This window comes from Callithrix jacchus, chromosome 1, assembly GCF_049354715.1.
Source record: "Callithrix jacchus isolate 240 chromosome 1, calJac240_pri, whole genome shotgun sequence".
NCBI lineage: Eukaryota > Metazoa > Chordata > Mammalia > Primates > Cebidae > Callithrix > Callithrix jacchus.
This window is the reverse complement of record NC_133502.1, coordinates 42,425,550-42,443,617: the sequence shown is the minus strand read 5'-3', so window position 1 is coordinate 42,443,617 and position 18,068 is coordinate 42,425,550. Positions and strand designations below refer to the sequence as shown.

The 18,068-nt window shown below is 36.5% G+C and overlaps 1 protein-coding gene across 8 annotated transcripts in view; it reads left to right on the top strand.

The window, feature by feature from the left end:
• Window positions 1-18,068, top strand: part of PIBF1 (progesterone immunomodulatory binding factor 1) — a 256,111-nt gene that overhangs the window by 53,031 nt on the left and 185,012 nt on the right. For all 8 annotated transcript variants that reach the window (XR_013526041.1, XM_054252534.2, XM_078348275.1 and 5 more), the window contains one exon: window positions 10,038-10,136. Coding sequence is in view for 7 of the 8 variants with exons in the window: in XM_054252534.2 (XP_054108509.2) it covers window positions 10,038-10,136 (99 nt within the window). In the remaining variant the exon portion in view is untranslated. The remainder of the gene's footprint in view (window positions 1-10,037; window positions 10,137-18,068) is intronic.

Below are 18,068 nucleotides of genomic sequence, written 5' to 3'. Positions count from 1 at the left end.
GTGTTCACTGCTTAATTAATAATATTTAAAATTTCCAAGCCCTATAGGGTATTCCAGATATGAAACAAAGTAAGTTCAGGTTGCATAGGAATTTAGATTTACCTGTGTGATATAGTTCATTGTGTGGTAGGAGAGGCTAGGAAAATAAGATTGGGCCCGATTTTTAAAGGTTCTGTTGTCAGTGGGGAATTTCCAGAGGCTTTATAGTAGGAGAGAAACATGACTTACTCATTTTTTGTAACTACGGTTGCTCTGTGGGATGGATTATAATTGAAGAAAAGCCTAGAAACAGGGAGATCACATAGGAGGCTATTGCACAGTTTAGGTGAAAATGAGAAGTAGAAAGAGAAAATAATGGATGAATTTAAAGAATATTTAGGTATGAGAATTGGCAAGATCTGGTGATTGACAGGAAAAGAACATGAGGGATGACTCCAGCTTTTCTACTTCAGTAGTCTCAGAGTGATTGGTGATAAGGCATGACCATCAGCTCCAGAATACAGACAAAATTTAGAAAGGAAGAAAATTAATTTCTGATTTTTTTTTTTTTTTTTGAGACAAATGAGTTTCACTGTTGTCATCCAGGCTGGAGCACAATGGTACAATCTCGGCTCACTGCAACCTCCACCTCCCAGATTCAAGCGATTCTCCTGCCTCAGACTCCCAAGTAGCTGGGATTACAAGCATGTGCCACCATGCCAGGCTAATTTTTGTACTTACAGTAGAGACGAGGTTTTACCATGTTGGTCGGGCTGGTCTTGAACTCCTGACCTCAGGTGATCCACCCATCTTGGCCTCCCAAAGTGCTAGGATTATAGGGATGCGCCACCGTGCCTGGCCCAATTTCTGATCTTTTATGGATGTGGCAGCCCTGACCAAGCCCAAAAGTGCTTATCTGAGATCACATAGCTTATTACTAGAGATGTTTCTCTGCTGTGCCCCACATTTTACTTCCTTTACCCCTCAGAGTAGCAGAAGAGGGCCCTAAGCTGCTAAAGCCCATCTAACAGTCTTCTCTGGTTTCCTAGGATTCCATTAAAAATATTGTCATTTTCAACTGGGCGCGGTGGCTCATGCCTATGAACCCAGCACTTCGGGAGGCCAAGGTGGGCAGATTGCCTGAGCTCAGGAGTTTGAGACCAGCCTGGGCAACAGGGTGAAATCCCATCTCTAGTAAAGTACAAAAAATTAGTTGGGCGTGGTAGTGTGCCCCTGGAGTCCCAGCTACTTGGGAGTCTGAGGCAGGAGAGTGGCTTGAACCCAGGTGGAGGTTGTAGTGAGCCGAGATTATTCTACTACACTCCAGCCTGGGCAACAGAGCAAGACTGTTTCTAAAAAAAAAAAAAAAAAAAAAAGATCATTTTTATTTTATACAATAAAAAATTTGAGGAAACTGTTATAATTATCAACCTTTAAATAAGCATCACGTTTTCATTTAGATGTTCATATTTAGGTAGCATACTACAATAGCTACTATTTGTTGAGTACCTGTTAGCCATCAAGCATTGTACTCAACACTTTACATACATTGTAAAAAAGAATTAAATGCATTTTATGAAGTTTAGGTATTAAATCCCTGTTTTACAGATAAGGAAGTCGAGACATCAACTGTGATTTGCCTATGATTATTACAAATATTTTGTTGTTATAAACTAGATACATCTGAGTCTGCAATGTAGTTCACACTCCTGTTTAACTGGTCAGGGCTATGTAAACTGATCAAAGATTTCCTATCAAAACTATAATTTTGAAGGTAATTTATTTAAAATAGAAACTCTGTAAAATTATTATACTTTAAGTTCTGGGATACAGAACATGCAGAACATGCAGTTTTGTTACATAGATATACACGTGCCTTGGTGGTTTGCTACACCCATCAACCCATCATCTACATTGGGTATTTCTCTTAATGCTATCCCTACCCCATCTCCCTATCCCCCAACAGGCCACAATGTGTGATGTTCCCCTCCCTGTGTCCATGTGTTCTCATTGTTCACCTCCCACTTATGAGTGAGAACATGCAGTGTTTGTTTTTCTGTTCTTTATTAGTTTGCTGACAATGATGGAGAATCTCTGTCTTTTAAGAGAATTTGCAAACCACACTCCATGCTTGAGGGCCAAGTATGTATCATTAGAACTTTATAAAAGCATTTATAATTATATACATATATACACACAGATAAAGTCTCACTGTGTTGTGCAGGCTGGGTCTTGAACTCCTGAGCTCAAGCAATCCTCTCCTGACCTCAGCCTCCCAAAGTGCTAGAATTATAGTTGTGAGCCACCATTCCCAGCCAAGCATTTATAATTTTTGAAGTTAGCAAACAGGACTTTATTTTTCTTTTCTTTTCTTTTTTATTTTAGTTTATTTTTAAGTTTGGGACATAAATACAGAATGTGTAGATTTGTTGCATAGCTATACATGTGCCATAGTGGTTTGCCACACCTATCAATGGGTTATCTAGGTTTTAAGCCCTGCATGCATTAGTTATTTGTCCTGATGCTCTCCCTCCCCTTGCCCCCCACTCCACAACTGGCCCTGGTGTGTGTTATTCCCCTCCCTGTGTCCGTGTGTTTGCATTGTTCAACTCCCACTTACGAGTGAAAATGTGAGGTGTTTGCTTTTCTGTTCCTGTGTTAGTTTGCTGAGGATGATGGCTTCTGGCTTCGTCCATGTCCCTCAAAGGACATGATCTCATTCCTTTTCATGGCTGCATAGCATTCCACGGTGTATATGTACCACATTTTCTTTATCCAATCTATCATTGATGGTATTTGGATTGGTTCCATGTCTTTGCTGTCATAAATAGTTCTGCAATAAACATGCATGTGCATGTGTCTTTTTATAGTAGAATAGTTTATATTCCTTTGGGTGTATACCCAGTAATGGAATTGCTGGGTCAAATGGTATTTCTGGTTCCAGATCCTTGAGGAATCGACACACTGTCTTCCACAATGGTTGAACTAATTTACATTCCCACCAACATGTAGAGGCATTCCTGCTTCTCCACAGACTCACCAGCATCTATTGTTCTTGCCTTTTTAATAATCACCATTCTGACTAGCGTGAGATGGTATCCTATCTCATTGTAGTTTTGATTTGCATTTCTCTAATAATCAGTGATGTTGAACTTTTTTTCATATGTTTCTTGGCCACATAAATGTCTTTTGCCACCATTCTCCAGTAAAGATGTTTTTACTAAAGCCCCTAAGACCTTCATGTTGGTTTAGATGAAAACCTACTCGAAGGTTTACAATGAATTTGATCAGGACTGAGTATAGTGACAGATCTATAGTAGTTACTCAGTTAACCATCTACCAGATTCATTCTGTTTCATTTTGATATGTTACCTCTTATTCTGTCACTTACTTTGTAAACCTTAACACATTAATGGACTTAAGCAAGTGTTTTGCATTTTGTTACTTAAATTGTTTATTATTTTTCAACCATAATTTGGGTTCAGTGTTTATCAACTGTGTGCCTAAGTTTTCATATCTAGAAATGAAAAAAAAAATCTGCTTGAGCACTGTTTTCAGTCCATTTTATGCTGCTATAACAGGGTACCTGAGACTGGGTAATTTATAATGAACGGATGTTTATTGGCTCACCGTTCTGGAGGCTGGGAAGTCCAATATCTGTGTGCTGGCATCCGGCAAGGGCCTTCTCACTGCATTATTATATGACATAAGGCAAGATGGTGGGAGACAGAACAAGGGGGAGCCAAACTCACCGTTTTATAATGACACCAATCCCACCCTCATGGCCTAATCACCATTGTCAGGTCCCACTTCTTAATACTGTTACAATAGCAGTTAAATTTCAACATGAGTTTTGGAGGGCACAAACTTTTAAACCAAGGCATGAACTATAATAAAAGAATAGGAAAGTGTAGCATTTTCACTCAGCTGTGATCTCAAAAAGTTTCTACTGTTAAAATGTATAGCTCCTCCCAAGAAATGTTATTAAATAAGATTTCCACTTTGCTTATTTTGTTTCTATATCCTATTCATTGACTTTTCAGTCATCTAGGATAAAGGTAAAACTATCAGTCATTGAATAGAAAAAAGATAATCTATTGCAACCTTTCTATTTTATGCCATCTTAAAAGCAAAGGCATCACATATGGAAATGAGCAGGTTTATGTTGTGTCCAGGAAGACTTTGGAGGTAGAGGTGATAAATTCAAACACTTTTCCTATAAATAAGCTTGTCATATAAAACAGACTATTTTAATCCTTTGTTGTGCTAACTAGAAAAATATATTTACTTTTATTAGCCAAAAATGTTTTTACATGAAGACAGAAGAAAGAGATGATTGCTTAGTAGCGCCTGCTGAGCTCTTCTGACAGCCTTTTTTTTTTTTTCACTGTTTATGCTTGGTAAATTATAAGTTCTGAGGCATTAGGGATGTTTATTCAGGCTGACACATACTCCTCACATTGCCAAACTCTGATTTGATACTGTTAGAATTTCAAAGGTTCCTGAAGTTTTTCTCATTCTTCTGACATTTTTCTTACGACTTTTCAGATGTAAATTTAGATTTAGCCTATTGGTACTATGAAATTTATCATCTAGTACTAGGAAAATACATTCTACCCTGTATGGTAATCTTATGAATGTTATGTCGTGGGGTTTTCAAGTTTTAGTTGTGAGCTACTGTTGAATAAACTTCTGTGTATTAAATTATCTGCTGCACAAATGACACTATATTGCATATGAACTATGTCTATTTTACTATAATATTAAAACCCTTTTATTTAAGTAAATGATTAAGAACTTCTTAAGTTTCTCATTTACATGTTATAATATAAGTAACTATATCTTTTGGTTTGTCTAAGAAAGTACTAGTTTATGCCTGTTTCTCTGGCATAATTTTTAATAGCACCCTTTTTTATTCTAAAAAGTGCCCCAGGTTAAAAACTACATTATTTGAACCACTCTCTAGTTATAAAAGTAGGCTATTCACTTTCCCTTTGCATTTCACATAGTATTGATTTAAGATTCCTTTTCCTGGCCAGGACTGGGGGCTCATGCCTGTAATCCTAACACTTTGGGAGGCCGAGGAGGTCAGGAGATTGAGAACATCCTGGCTAACACGGTGAAACCCCATCTCTACTAAAAATACAGAAAATTAGCTGGGCATGGTGACACATGCCTGTAGTCCCAGCTACTCGGGAGGCTGAGGCAGGAGAATCGCTTGAAGCCAGGAAGCAAAAGTTGCAGAGAGCCGAGATTATACTCCAGCCTGGGTGATAGAGCAAGACCAAAAAAAAAAAAAAAAAAATTCCTTTTTTTTTAATCTTTCTTCTCAGTATGTCTTCCACCCACAACATAGGGAGGATAGGACATATACACAAAGTATGTGCATATGGAAGATACATAAAGTTGCTAGGAAACAACATGAAAGAATCATGAAAAACAGTGTTGGAATCTAACATTAAATTTATAAAAGTATTTTAAGGATGATATATTCAGTTTTTTGTATCTTAAAACACTTGTTTGATCCTTCTTCGTTATAATTACATTTGCTTATACACTTAGTTTGGTTGTACTAAAACTCGAGCTTCATTAGCTTGTACATGCTACAGATAACTTCTATCAATTCCAGTTTCTCTTTTGAAAAATATTTGAATTCCTGTAATATGTTTGGTCATTGTATTTCTGTTATATCTTCTAATGCATTTAACATTTAGAAATGGATTACTTACTAGCTAAATGAAAGTTACTGTCTTATCTGTGGAAGGAATACATCTAGTATTTTATCAAGTTTATTTTTGAAAGAGTATGTTACATACTCTGAGCCATGAAAGCTAATGTATAATATATTCACAATTCTTTCAAGACTTATTTTGATTTCACATCTGTTGGTGCCTTGAGGTGGTCATATAAATCTCAAAATATCGGAATTTCTGAAGGAGAAAACATTTGTGAAGCAAAGGAAATTTTAAGAGGCAGCATAGTATGATTCACAGCACAGACTCTGGAGCCAAATTATTTGGGTGCACACTTGGGCTCTATAGCATACTTCCTGTATGACTTTAATACTTAACCTCTTTGTGTTTTAGTCTTACCATTTGTAAAATAGAGGTAATGATAAAACTGCTTTGTGGGATTGTCCTTACAATTAAATGAGTTATGATAATGTAAAGTGCTTAGAATGGCTTCTGGCATGTGGTAAACAGTATGCTATTACTGTTACTGTCAATGGAAGAATACATTCAGTTTATTTCTCTCAGACTTCATATGAAACATGTGAATTGATAATATTAAAGAAAGTATGTATTTGTTATAAGGAATTATGCTGCTTTTTACTAAAGTATGCAGGTTGTGGACTGCATCTGGAAGGTGTGGTACTTGATAAAGAGATTGGATTTACACGGAAATGTTACCCACAAACACCTATGAGAGGACCTATTGGTAGAAGCCTTAGCTTCTTCCCACCCATTCCCCAGTTGATTTCAGTTTTCTCTTTCTGAATTGCTTTACGTATCTGTCCTTTAAAGCCCAACTTACATGTCTCTTAAAAAAATGTTTCACTTTATTCACCTACCTCTCTTAACTCTAGTAAATAATCAACTCCTTCTCTTTGTGGCCCTAGAATTTTGTTTATGCTTTAGTACTTAACATAGTACCCTCTAATCATACTTGAACATGCCTTAACATAGTACCCTCTAATCATACCTCCTTTCACAAGCCCTGATGTTAGCTTGTTCTAGGTTTTATTTTCTGTGTCTTGTTTTCATTTCTAATGTCTCTTGTTGCAAGAAAGGAAATGGAACTGAAGCTTCTCCATCTACCAATTGAGCATTCATGATTCATTAGTACTGTAAATGTGATCTACTTGGAATTCTGCTGCAGAAATAACATATAGAATAATGAGGCTATATTTGAGAAATGAAAATTGAAACCAGTTTGTAGTGATTTGCTGACTAAAATATTTAGATCATTTAGAAAGAAAAAAGTATATAAATGCTTAATACACTGTGAGAATTTTATGCTGTCTAAAACATTAATTTTTCATGTTTCAGTTTGTTTGAGAATAGAAAATTTTTGAAGGTTGTTGCAATCAGGTTGATATCAGAAAATAACAACATGTCATTTTGTGATAGCTACTTTAGAATGTACTTTCACGTAGATAACAACCCACAAAAGTAGTTTATTCTCTTTCACCTGTACTCCAACAATTCTAAAATGTCTATTTTATCTCTGGCTTATAAGCTATTTTATTGACAAACCTCAAATGGTTGACATGTTTCAAGTTTTAAATTTGTTGTTAATATTGGTGGCAGCAGTGGCCCATCTGGAGCAGTTGCTGTAAAGACACCAGGGCTGCATGCTCTACTGAACCAGCAAGAGCCAGAAACAGGCAGAAACCCCGATCCCTTCCTAGTTGGAGGGGCAGGAGCCCTCCAAGGCACTGCTGCAGCAGCCCAGACACAGCTACAGACCCAGGCATTCCTACACTCCCTGCCACCTCAGCTCTCTTCAGACTTTGTACACTGACAAGCACGAGAGGGAGGCTTGCCAACATGGGGAATGAGGGCAGCTTAGTACAGGCCTGCAGGCACCTTTTGGCACCAACAGCCTAGGCACCAGAGTATAGCTGGTTGACGGCGCCAGAAGGCAGACAGTCTCCTGGGCAGAAAGGGGCAGGTCCCCATTGAAGCCCCACCTGAAGCCAGGGACAGCCTGGAGCACAGGAGCTGGGCTGCCAGTTTCACAGACTGGAGTGAGAACTTATGGTGCTTTTATCTCCCAACCCACCCATGGACACCTATGGACCAATCAGCTTGTGCATTCTCCCCATTGAAGCCCACAAAACCCACCCCGCCCCAAAACACTCGAGCAGACATCTGAACAATCTGCTTGCATAGAGAAGCTGCCCACTGTGGGTCTCCTCTTAGCCAAGAGCTGAGCAGACATTGGGATAGCCTGCCTGCAGTTAAGAACTACCCAATCTGCATCTCCTGAGAGCTGTACTGTCACTCAATAAAGCACCTCTTTGCCTTACTCTCCAGTTGTCCATGTACCTCATTGTTCCTGGACACAGGACAAGAATTTGGGACCCACTGAATGGTGAGACTGAAAGAGCTGTAACACAAACAGGGATGAAACATGCCCCTCACTTGCCACATTTCGACAAGGAGAGAAGTGGGAAGGAGAGAAGAGCTGCACCCCTTTGAGGAGCCTAGACCTAGGAGCTGCCCAGACAAGGGCTCTGACATCTCTTTGGGGCTCTGCAATTCCTGGTGTCTTTAAGCTTCTGGGCACCACTGCATTCCCTGGTGCCAGTAGTGGAAGCTGCTTGCAGTATCACAAGGAACCTGGAGCTGCCTTTCCCACTATAGCCAGCATGCCTGGCTGTGCACAATGGTTGAATCCCGCACTTGCTCACTTGCTCACTTGCTCACGTACCCCTTGCCGCTCTATGCCTGGCTTGCCCTGTGCCAGTTTGGCATCTCGGCCAGTAGCTTGAGCCAAGTACAGCCTATGAAGCCGAGTAGGTGGAACAAGCCCAGTAAGCCTGAGCATAACTCGGGCAAAGGCGCCACCGGCCACAAAGGTTTCCAGTTAAGTGACACCCCAAGGATCTTGTGACATCATCATCATGCGAAAGGCTAGATTGAGTACTGGTACAGCAAGTATGACTACTAGGCTTTTCTATCCAATATTCAGTAGATACATCTATTTAAACTTTATAGGCTTTCATGACTCCCTACTCACATTCTATATGAATAATAAAAACAAATTATGATTTCCAATCCAGTTTTTCATGAGACATAGTGTGGCATGATGTAAAAAGCACTGACTTTGGGTAAGAAATAACTGGATTCAAATTATGGCCCTCTTAGACCGTGTGACTCGAGGCTAGGTACATGAGTTCTCTAAACTTCAGTTTACTCAGCTATAAAGTAGGTTAGAAAATAAATATAAGGGCTTTGTTGGCATTAAATGAGCAAAATTATTTATGTTACATTCCTTTTATTTATGTCGTAACTGCTAGAGAAGGAGATCAAAAAAAAAGAAGTGACTATCTGAAAGAAACTTAATGTTGGTATTTTTCTTGATTCAAGGTTTCATCTTGATTAAAAGGCCAACGTTTTGATCTTTGGAAGCTCATGCCTAACTGTATAATCTCCCAATTAGTCATTGTTGTTATCTTCCAGCTTTTGAACACTCCCTTTAACTGACTCTAAATGTATTGTTTCCATCAATTTCAGTTTCTACTGTCCTCAGCACTGTTAAGTATATGACTTTTCCAATACCCTAGCCTCATACTTCCTTGAGCCCTACATGAATATTGACCTTCATCTCAGCTCTACTTCATTTAGCCATACTGATTTTCACATCCTGTCTTTTTAGCCACCGGAATTCTGCCGCTGAAAGTACTGTTCTACCTCTAAATCACCATTTTCCAACAGCAGTCTCTAGTCTTCCCATCTTGCTTATACAACTATTACGCTGTCACTTAATTTGTCATATCTTATCAAGACTTCCAATTCTTTGTCCCTTCTACTTTCTCCTGTCTGTCAACCTGTGTTCCCTTTCCTTCCTATATAACTAAGACTTCAAGGTCCTTCATTTCAACTATTCTCTTGCTCATATCCCAAACTGCACTCTTATTTTGAGTCTCCACAAAATATCTTTCACTTAAAATATTTTAGGGAACATTTATTAACCTCCCCAAATCTCAGTTTTCTAGTGGATATATGAGTAATTACACCTATCTCATTGGATTCTGGTAAAGAATACATAAATTACTGCATATACAAACAGGTTAGCCTACCCTTTGACCCATGCAGAGAAGGGTAGCATGACACATAGACCGTATTTGTACCTACACTGGTGTATCCTGCTCTTAGAGACACTGAACCAAGCCAGGTAGTTTATATAGTGTGTACTTTGGGTCCTCAGCTTCTCAGATGGGGCCCTTAAGATTATCAGATAGTCTATCTTTGAGAAAGGACATTGATGAATCTTTAAAAGATGGATACTTAGGCATTTGAAATAACTGAAATGCATGTTATAAATTTTAGAAATCTCCGAGAAGCAAGGGATAATGCTGTGGCTGAAAAGGAACGAGCAGTGATGGCTGAAAAGGATGCTTTAGAAAAACACGATCAGCTCTTCGACAGGTAAGCATTATGAAAATAGAAATGTTAAAACTCTTCCATCATTGTTTCTGTTACATTTTCATTTAGAAAATGGATTTTAAGGAGAGAATAATTTTCAATTGAGGTATAATTTATGTTTACAACATGCAACTATTGTGTATATTGAAAATGTGGTATAGAACAGTTTGGTCACTCCAGAGAGTTTCCTTACGGCCCTTTAGTCCTTCTTAACCACTGCTACTCAAGAGGGACCACTTGCTGGTTTCTGTCACCACAGATTAGTTTTGCTCCTCTTAGACTGTAAATACTCTGTGTCCAGGTTCTGCCATTACACTTTGTTGTTGTATCTGTAGTTCACTCCTTATTGTTGCTGAGTATGAATATATTTTATTCAACTGTCAGTGGTCATTTTGGTGGTTTCCGGTTTGTCACTATCATGAATAAAGCTGCCATATAATTTTTTGAGAAAGTGTATATTTTTATTTCTCTTGGCATTGGTAATCATCAGGTAGATAAATGTTTTACTTTTTAAAAACCTGCCAAAGGTAACACCAAAGCAGTTGTACCATTGTATACTCTCTAGGTTTTTTTTTTTTTTTTTTTTCCCAAATCTGTATGTTCTAAAGTATGTGTGTTGGAAGAAAGGTATCAGAGAGAATGATTTATCTTTAATTTATCAATAGAAAACAATATTGATTTTTAATAGCTTTGTGAAAAGGAAAATAAGTGATAGGCATTATGGTAAATATCATTACCTCATTAAACATTCTAAATTTTCAATGGTTTGAGTATATAGAGAGTAAAAACCGTGGCTACCTTAATTTTTTAACTTTTCATTTTGAAATAATTTTAGAATAGTTGCTAAAATGGTACAGAAAGTTTCTCCATATCCTTCACATACTAATAAACTTTTGAAATTAAGTTCAATGGGTCTTTTAATTGTTAAATGAAGATCAGATTAATATGAGGTATATGCAATACATAAAACTAAAATTTGAGGCAAGTCTTCATATAATTAACCTATTGTAAAAATCTTTTAGAATCGCTCAAATTGTGATACTTCTGAATTCACATCAATTTTATAAACTTGGCCTATGGAGGAATTTTAATAAATGTTATATTGAAGAAGCCATTCCTATAATGTGGAAGTATGTCTTATAATAAACATTATGGTATCGGTCCAGGTACAGTGACTCGTGCCTGTAATCTCAGCAGTCTTGGAAGGCTGAGGCAGGTGAATAACTTAAGGCTAGGAGTTTGAGAACAGGTTGGACAACATGGTGAAACCCCGTCTCTACTAAAAATAAAATAATTAGCTGTGTGTGGTGGTGCATGCCTGTGATTCCAGCTACTCAGAAGGCTAAGGCATGAGAATCACTTGACCCAGGAGGCGGAGATTGCAGTTAGCCGAGGAGGTCATGCCACTGTACTCCAGCCTGGATGGCAGAGTGAGACTCTGTCTCAAAAAAAAATTTTTTTAATATATCTAAAAAAAATAAAGATCATGATATAAAAGATCATGGTATATAAATTACCTCCTTTTATTGGAGTGCCTATAAAAACTTTATGTTTTATATTTTATTACATGTAACACTTCCACTTACAAATCATATGATGTCTCCTAAAGATTCATTTGATTTTGTGTTTATGTCAGTTTTTCTTATGTAGTTTTACGGATATATATGATTTTAGGGATGGCTCTAGAATAAGATTTATAGGCAAACTATTAAGGTTTAAAAGACAACACAAGCTATTGGCCAGTAAATCAGAACTTATATTTATGACTTGCTAGATACTGTGTGGTTTTGTAAAGTTGGAGGGAAAGTAAGTCTGATCATAAAATTGACTATTTTATATTTATTGTAAGCTCTGCAATATCTTACACTCTCACACCCAAACCTTCTTACTTGTCCATACATTTGTGGCTGATATTCATCCAAAGGCCATGGGATACTTTAATACCTAAAAGTATCTATTAAATCATTGAGGATTCGATTATTTGATGTTTGTAAATAAGCATTGTAAAACTTAGAACAGTGTCTTGCTATGATAACTAATATTATCCTAGAATAATTTGTCCAATTTAATTTTGTTGTGAAACTTTACTAACTGAATTTTGTTCTTCACAAGTTGATATCTTTCCAATGAATTTTTCACTAGAATATTAGATAAACTGGAAGACCTCATTTTCAAACTGCCAGATAAGAGGAAGCTTGTTTATTCATAATTCTTTGAAGTCATAGTAAATCCTTGCTTATTCAGAACCTAATTTTCAGCCAACCTTAAATATTTATGATAGTTTTAAAATCAAGACAGGGAAAAAAATGTGTTCCTAGACACCACTAAAAATAACCCTTGAGCAGAAAATAGAGCTAATGCTCAGGACTGTAAAGGACATTACAGAAACAGAGATTTATGAATGAATGAATGAGAATAATATCTGGGAATGTAAAACTCAAAATAAACTTAGGCTTTACTAAAATGCTTAAAATAGCTAAAGTTATTTATCTGTTTTTTTAACATGTAATATCAATAAGCAAAGGGAAAAATCTCCCTGCTTAGGATTGTAATGTTGTTAAATGACATTTTTAAAAGTAGAATTTTAGATGTACCATCAATTTAATTCTTTCTTAATTAATATATGAATTCAGTGCAATTCATGTCAGAATTTTCAAAGGACTTTGTGAAACTTGGCAAACCAACACTAAACTTCTTTTTTACAATTATTAATGGCTATTCTTGTACATTTACTCTTCCATGTAAATGTTTATAGTTATATTTTTTATGTTACACCTTTTCTTCATCTGAAGTTCAATTTTGGGGTAGTGTACATAGAGAACTAATTTTATTTTTCGTGAAAATATCAGTTTCCTTAAGTTAAACTATACGTTTAATGTAATCCAAATAGAACACCAATAAGACTTTTAAAAAAATCAGACAAATAAGGTCTGTGGCTTATATGGAAAAATTAAGAAAGTGCATTTCTAAATAAGGACAATGAATTGTGACAGGCCACTAAGTTAGCCAGCTAGGGGAAAAAGAAAATTGAGATCCAGATGTCATACTTACAAAAAAGATAAATTACATAAAGATGAGATTTAAATGTAAAACCATTAAAAACCTTAGAAGCCATAGGACAGTGTTTTTATAATCTTGAATTACAAAAGGCCTTTGCAACTCAGGAGTTATAGAAGTAATAAATTGTTAAACTTGACTCCCTACAAATGAAGAATGTTGGTATGACATCACTACCATAAGAAGAGTCAAAAAAAATGCAAATGCAATCTCGGAAAAAATATTTGCTGGGCATGGTGGCACGTGCCTGTAATCCCAGCTACTCAGGAGGCTGAGGCAGGAGGATTGCCTGAACCCAGGAGGTGGAGGTTGCGGTGAGCCTAGATCGCGCCATTGCACTCCAGCCTGGGTAACAAGAGCGAAACTCTGTCTCAAAAAAAAATAAAAAATAAAAAAAATATTTGCAACATCTGTCACAGTCATGTGACTGATTTTCCATTCTCCAAATCAATAAATGAACATTAACTTCATAATAAAACCATACCTATTCTCAGCCAGGAGCGGTGTCTTATGCCTGTAATCCCAGCACTTTCGGAGGCTGAGGCAAGTGGATCTCCTGAGGTCAGGAGTTCAAAACCAGCCTGGCCAACATGGGGAAACTTTGTCTCTACTAAAATACAAAAAAATTAGCCAAGCGTGGTGGTGCCCACCTGTAATCCCAGCTACTTGGGAGGTTGAGGCAGAAGAATCAGTTAAAGATGGGGTTTTGCCATGTTGCCCAGTCTAGTCTCGAACTCATGACCTCAAGTGATCTGCCTGCCTCAGCCTACCAAAGTGCTAGGATTACAGGCATGCCCAGCCACACTTTGCTCTCAATCAAGGAATTTTATTTCCAATACGTCATCCTGCAAGTACACTTGCTAGGTTCCAAATACTACATCTACCACTTTATTCACTGTAGTATAGTTGACATTTAGGCAGTAGTTAAAAGAATTGTAAATCATGAGTATACACTTACAGAATACCACAATGTAGTTATACAAAAGGAAGTAAGTAGCTCTTTATATCAGGACCAGGAAAAATCTATTAACACTTACTGCTTCTGGAGAAGGAAGTCAGGTGTTGGGTGGCTGGTGGACAGATAGAGATTTTGCACCTCATAAATATGGGTACATATTTATGTATCCTATTTTGTACCTCATACATACTGAAACTTACAATGTGTTTTTAATTAAATTTAAAGAGTGATTATTAAGAATACTTACAAGTTTCAAATCTTAGTTACTGAGAAACTTCAAAAATTATGTTTTTAATACTCCTGGTGAACAATGGGAGTGAGTAAAGGGAGTCAACAAATACCATCTTGTTTTCATAAAGGGGAAAAAGGTAGTGGATTCTTGCAGCTATTAGGGAACATATTAGTAGATTACATTACATATCATATTTTGATAATTTATACTTTGATGTAATGATTCAATGCAATCTTGTATAAATTTTAAGCAAATTACTTAACTTTTTTAAACTATAATGTATGTAAATACTTTGATGACCCTTTGTTTTTTTCATTGTCAGATAGGCGTGATGATTCTAACCATTTAGGATTGCTTTGAGGCTTAGATATAATATATTTTAAGTATGCATCATAGTTTATGCTCAATAAGCAGCCATGCTTGCAGTGGTTTTTAAGACTGCTGTTGAAAGAAGCAAGTATCACCACCAAAAGTTAGGATGGATTCTCTAAGAACAAATCAAAGAAGACTACATTTCCATTTTTTAATATTTCAGGGCTAAAGCATGGAAATGAGTTAGGTAGGGAACAAGGGATTTGATAAAGACTTTCCATGACATTCTTTTAAACAAGATGGGGGAATTATGGAGACAATTCAAGGTCAGGTAAATGGATTAGTAACTGTTGAAGGGCCCAAGTGTTGTTAGAGAATCAGTAATCAAGAAGTGGGTGTATGATGCTCATCTGTAATATCCTGCAGTACTGTATTTCTACATTTTTGTCAGTGATTCAGGAAAAATTAAAACCACATTTAACAAATTTGATACAAAACAGAGAAGAATAAATTAATTGAGTAATGAAATAGGGATCTAATAGATCTTTTCAGGCAGAATTAATGAGCTGAATGAATTTTAATGGTAATAAATGTAAGATCATGCAACTGGGTCCAGAAAGCGTGTGGTTTATAGGTTTTTAGGCTTAGACGTGAAATGTGAAAATGACCAGGAAGGTTTCAATATGGAGATATTATTCTGCAGTAAAAAAAGTTATATGTAGAGTGTAATCTATAATTACCTTACCTGTAGAACCTGGGCACCCAAGCTTTAAGCCAGAAGGTCTTCAGAGAAATATGACAATAACTGCAAAAAGATTCAAAAGTGCTCTATTAGTGCTAGGCTATAACTGCCTACAAATATTTTAAGTGTTCACATATGAAAGAGCTGGATTTCTTATTTGTCAAGACCTAAAGAAGTAGAATTGGGACCACCCCATAACCAGTACAAAAAAGAGTAAAGATAGTAGGGCTTTCCAGAATGCCTTAGCATCTAATACATTCCCTATCAGTAGAAGTATTCAGGCATAAGCCAAATTCAGTAGAAATGTGCTTGTGAAGATTGCAGTATCAAGCAGATAACTTGATGAGTTTAAAGCCCCCTTTCATCCTGATGTGACAACAGTGTACAAGAGTTGATACATTCATTAAGTTACCATGCAAAAGAAATGGTAAACCCAAGCTAATTTAGAGGGTATAATTTAGAAGATTTCTGTAGTTCATTTTTCCTTGTTTTTTTTTTTTTTTCTTAAGACATTGTGTATGTGGGAGGGACACAGAGAATCTACTGAAGTTATTTTGAGTGTAGAGTGCCTATGTTGCCTGTGTGTTTAAAGTCATATATTTTAGGAATATTGTATATATTTTGTATATAGTGAAACTTAAGGAAAAATATTCTATTTTTCAGAGGTTAAATTTTTAAAATTCAAATATGTGATTCTGGCTTCCTTTGTAACAAAATCAGAATAAACAAATGTGTTTTAATCTTCATGTGGAATGTGATTTCCCTGAATCATGCTTGAGTAAAGCCTCTGACATGCCTATATGTAATTTTTCTAGTCAGGTATAATTAGTCTCATCTTTTTCATTTATGTTAGAAGTTTTTGTTTATCAAATGCCACATTTTTATGATTAAACAACTTGTGTTATTATAAAGAGAAATCTATGGAACTGGTGTGCCATTTTTCAAATGAATTAAAATGGCTTTTTACTCAGACATTACTTTTTTACAAAGGACAGGACTTTTCTCAAGCAAATAAAGGACCCCATGTATGTCCCAATTCAAGCTCAACAATTTTTAGGTAAATGCCCAGTTTTCATGCACATGAATGGTTATTACATCATGTCCTGTTGCTTTGAATCCCTGCCTGCACTCCTGAGATTCTTGCTACCAGAAAGAGGAAATTTTAAAATTCAGTGTGAGTAGTAGAATAAATTGGATACACTGTTACATTTATTAGCTACTATCTAGAATCCTATATTTTGGATCTAAAATGTAAGCTTGCAAGTCAAAATTCATTTTAATAGTAAACTTTTTTCAGTTGTGATTTATTTTATTTTAAAAAATATACATTCTGTGCCAGGTGCAGTGGCTCACACCTGTAATCCAAGCACTTTGGGAGGCCAAGGTGAAAGGATTACTTGAGTTCAGGCATTTCAGACTAGCCTGGGCAACATAGTGAAACCTCATCTCTCCAAAAAAAAAAATAATAATGTAATCATTAGTATATATGAGAATATATGTTGTGTGTGTGTCTTTGTGTGTGTGTGTGTGTGTGTGTGTGTATTCTGTATTTTAAAATAATTTTCAGTCTAAGTATTTTAAATGAATACTGTTTGAAATTAGGTTTTCAATCCCAACTTCTCTGGTAACGGTTGGATTTTTGTCCTCATTTTATATTAGTAGAAGGCCAAGGTAAGAAGGCATGGAAAATCAGGTGGGCAGAGTAGCTGATTTTTATGTCATATTGGGCTAGTTTAAAACTTGATAAAGAAACCAGCTGTCCTAAATTTCCATTCAGTGTTTTTTTTCATATTTCTATATACTTTTATCTTCTGTATTTTAATCTGCTACCAGACTGAAGTGCAGTGGCGTGATCTCGGCTCACTGCAGCCTCCACCTCCCAGGGTTCAAGCAGTTCTCATGCTTCAGCCTACCAAGTAGCTAAGACTACCCGTGTTTGCCACCATGCCTGGCTAATTTTTGTATTTTTAGTAGGTATGGAGTTTTGCCATGTTGGCCAGGCTGGTCTAGAACTCCTGACCTCAAGTGATCCGTCCACCTCAGCCTCCCAAAGTACTGGGATTACAGGCATGAGCCACAGCACCTGGCCCTGCTGCTGCCTTCTTCAACAGATAAGGAAATGTTTGCCATCTGCAAGATAAATTTAATGGAATGAAAGATACTGAGATTTGAAATGAAAGCTGTAGTATCATTCAGGCTTTTGTTACTTAACGAAAAGCTCTGATAATTTTACTCATATTACCTCTAGTTCTCATAGTTATACAAAATAACTTACATCATAATTTTTTGAATGCAGAAATTTCTTTCATTCTCCCCTCCCCCAGAATTTTTTCATGGCTTTTAAAGCCACTGTTTCATTTGACGTATATTCATTTGGACAAGTTTATATTAATATCTCAAACTGGACTCATTGCTTCCTAACTTACCATGAGTGGTTCTTTTCCTTTCCCAGTACAGGCTTGAAAAATAGTAGCAATATAGTAGACATGAAAGCATTAAGAAATGCAGTTCTGAGTAAAAATATCTGTTCCTTTCCGTCTGAACAGAAGACTAGAAGAAAGTGATAAGAAACTCCCATATTAAGATCACAGTGTATAGATTTTATTTTTATGTCAACTCTCATCTATCTTCCTT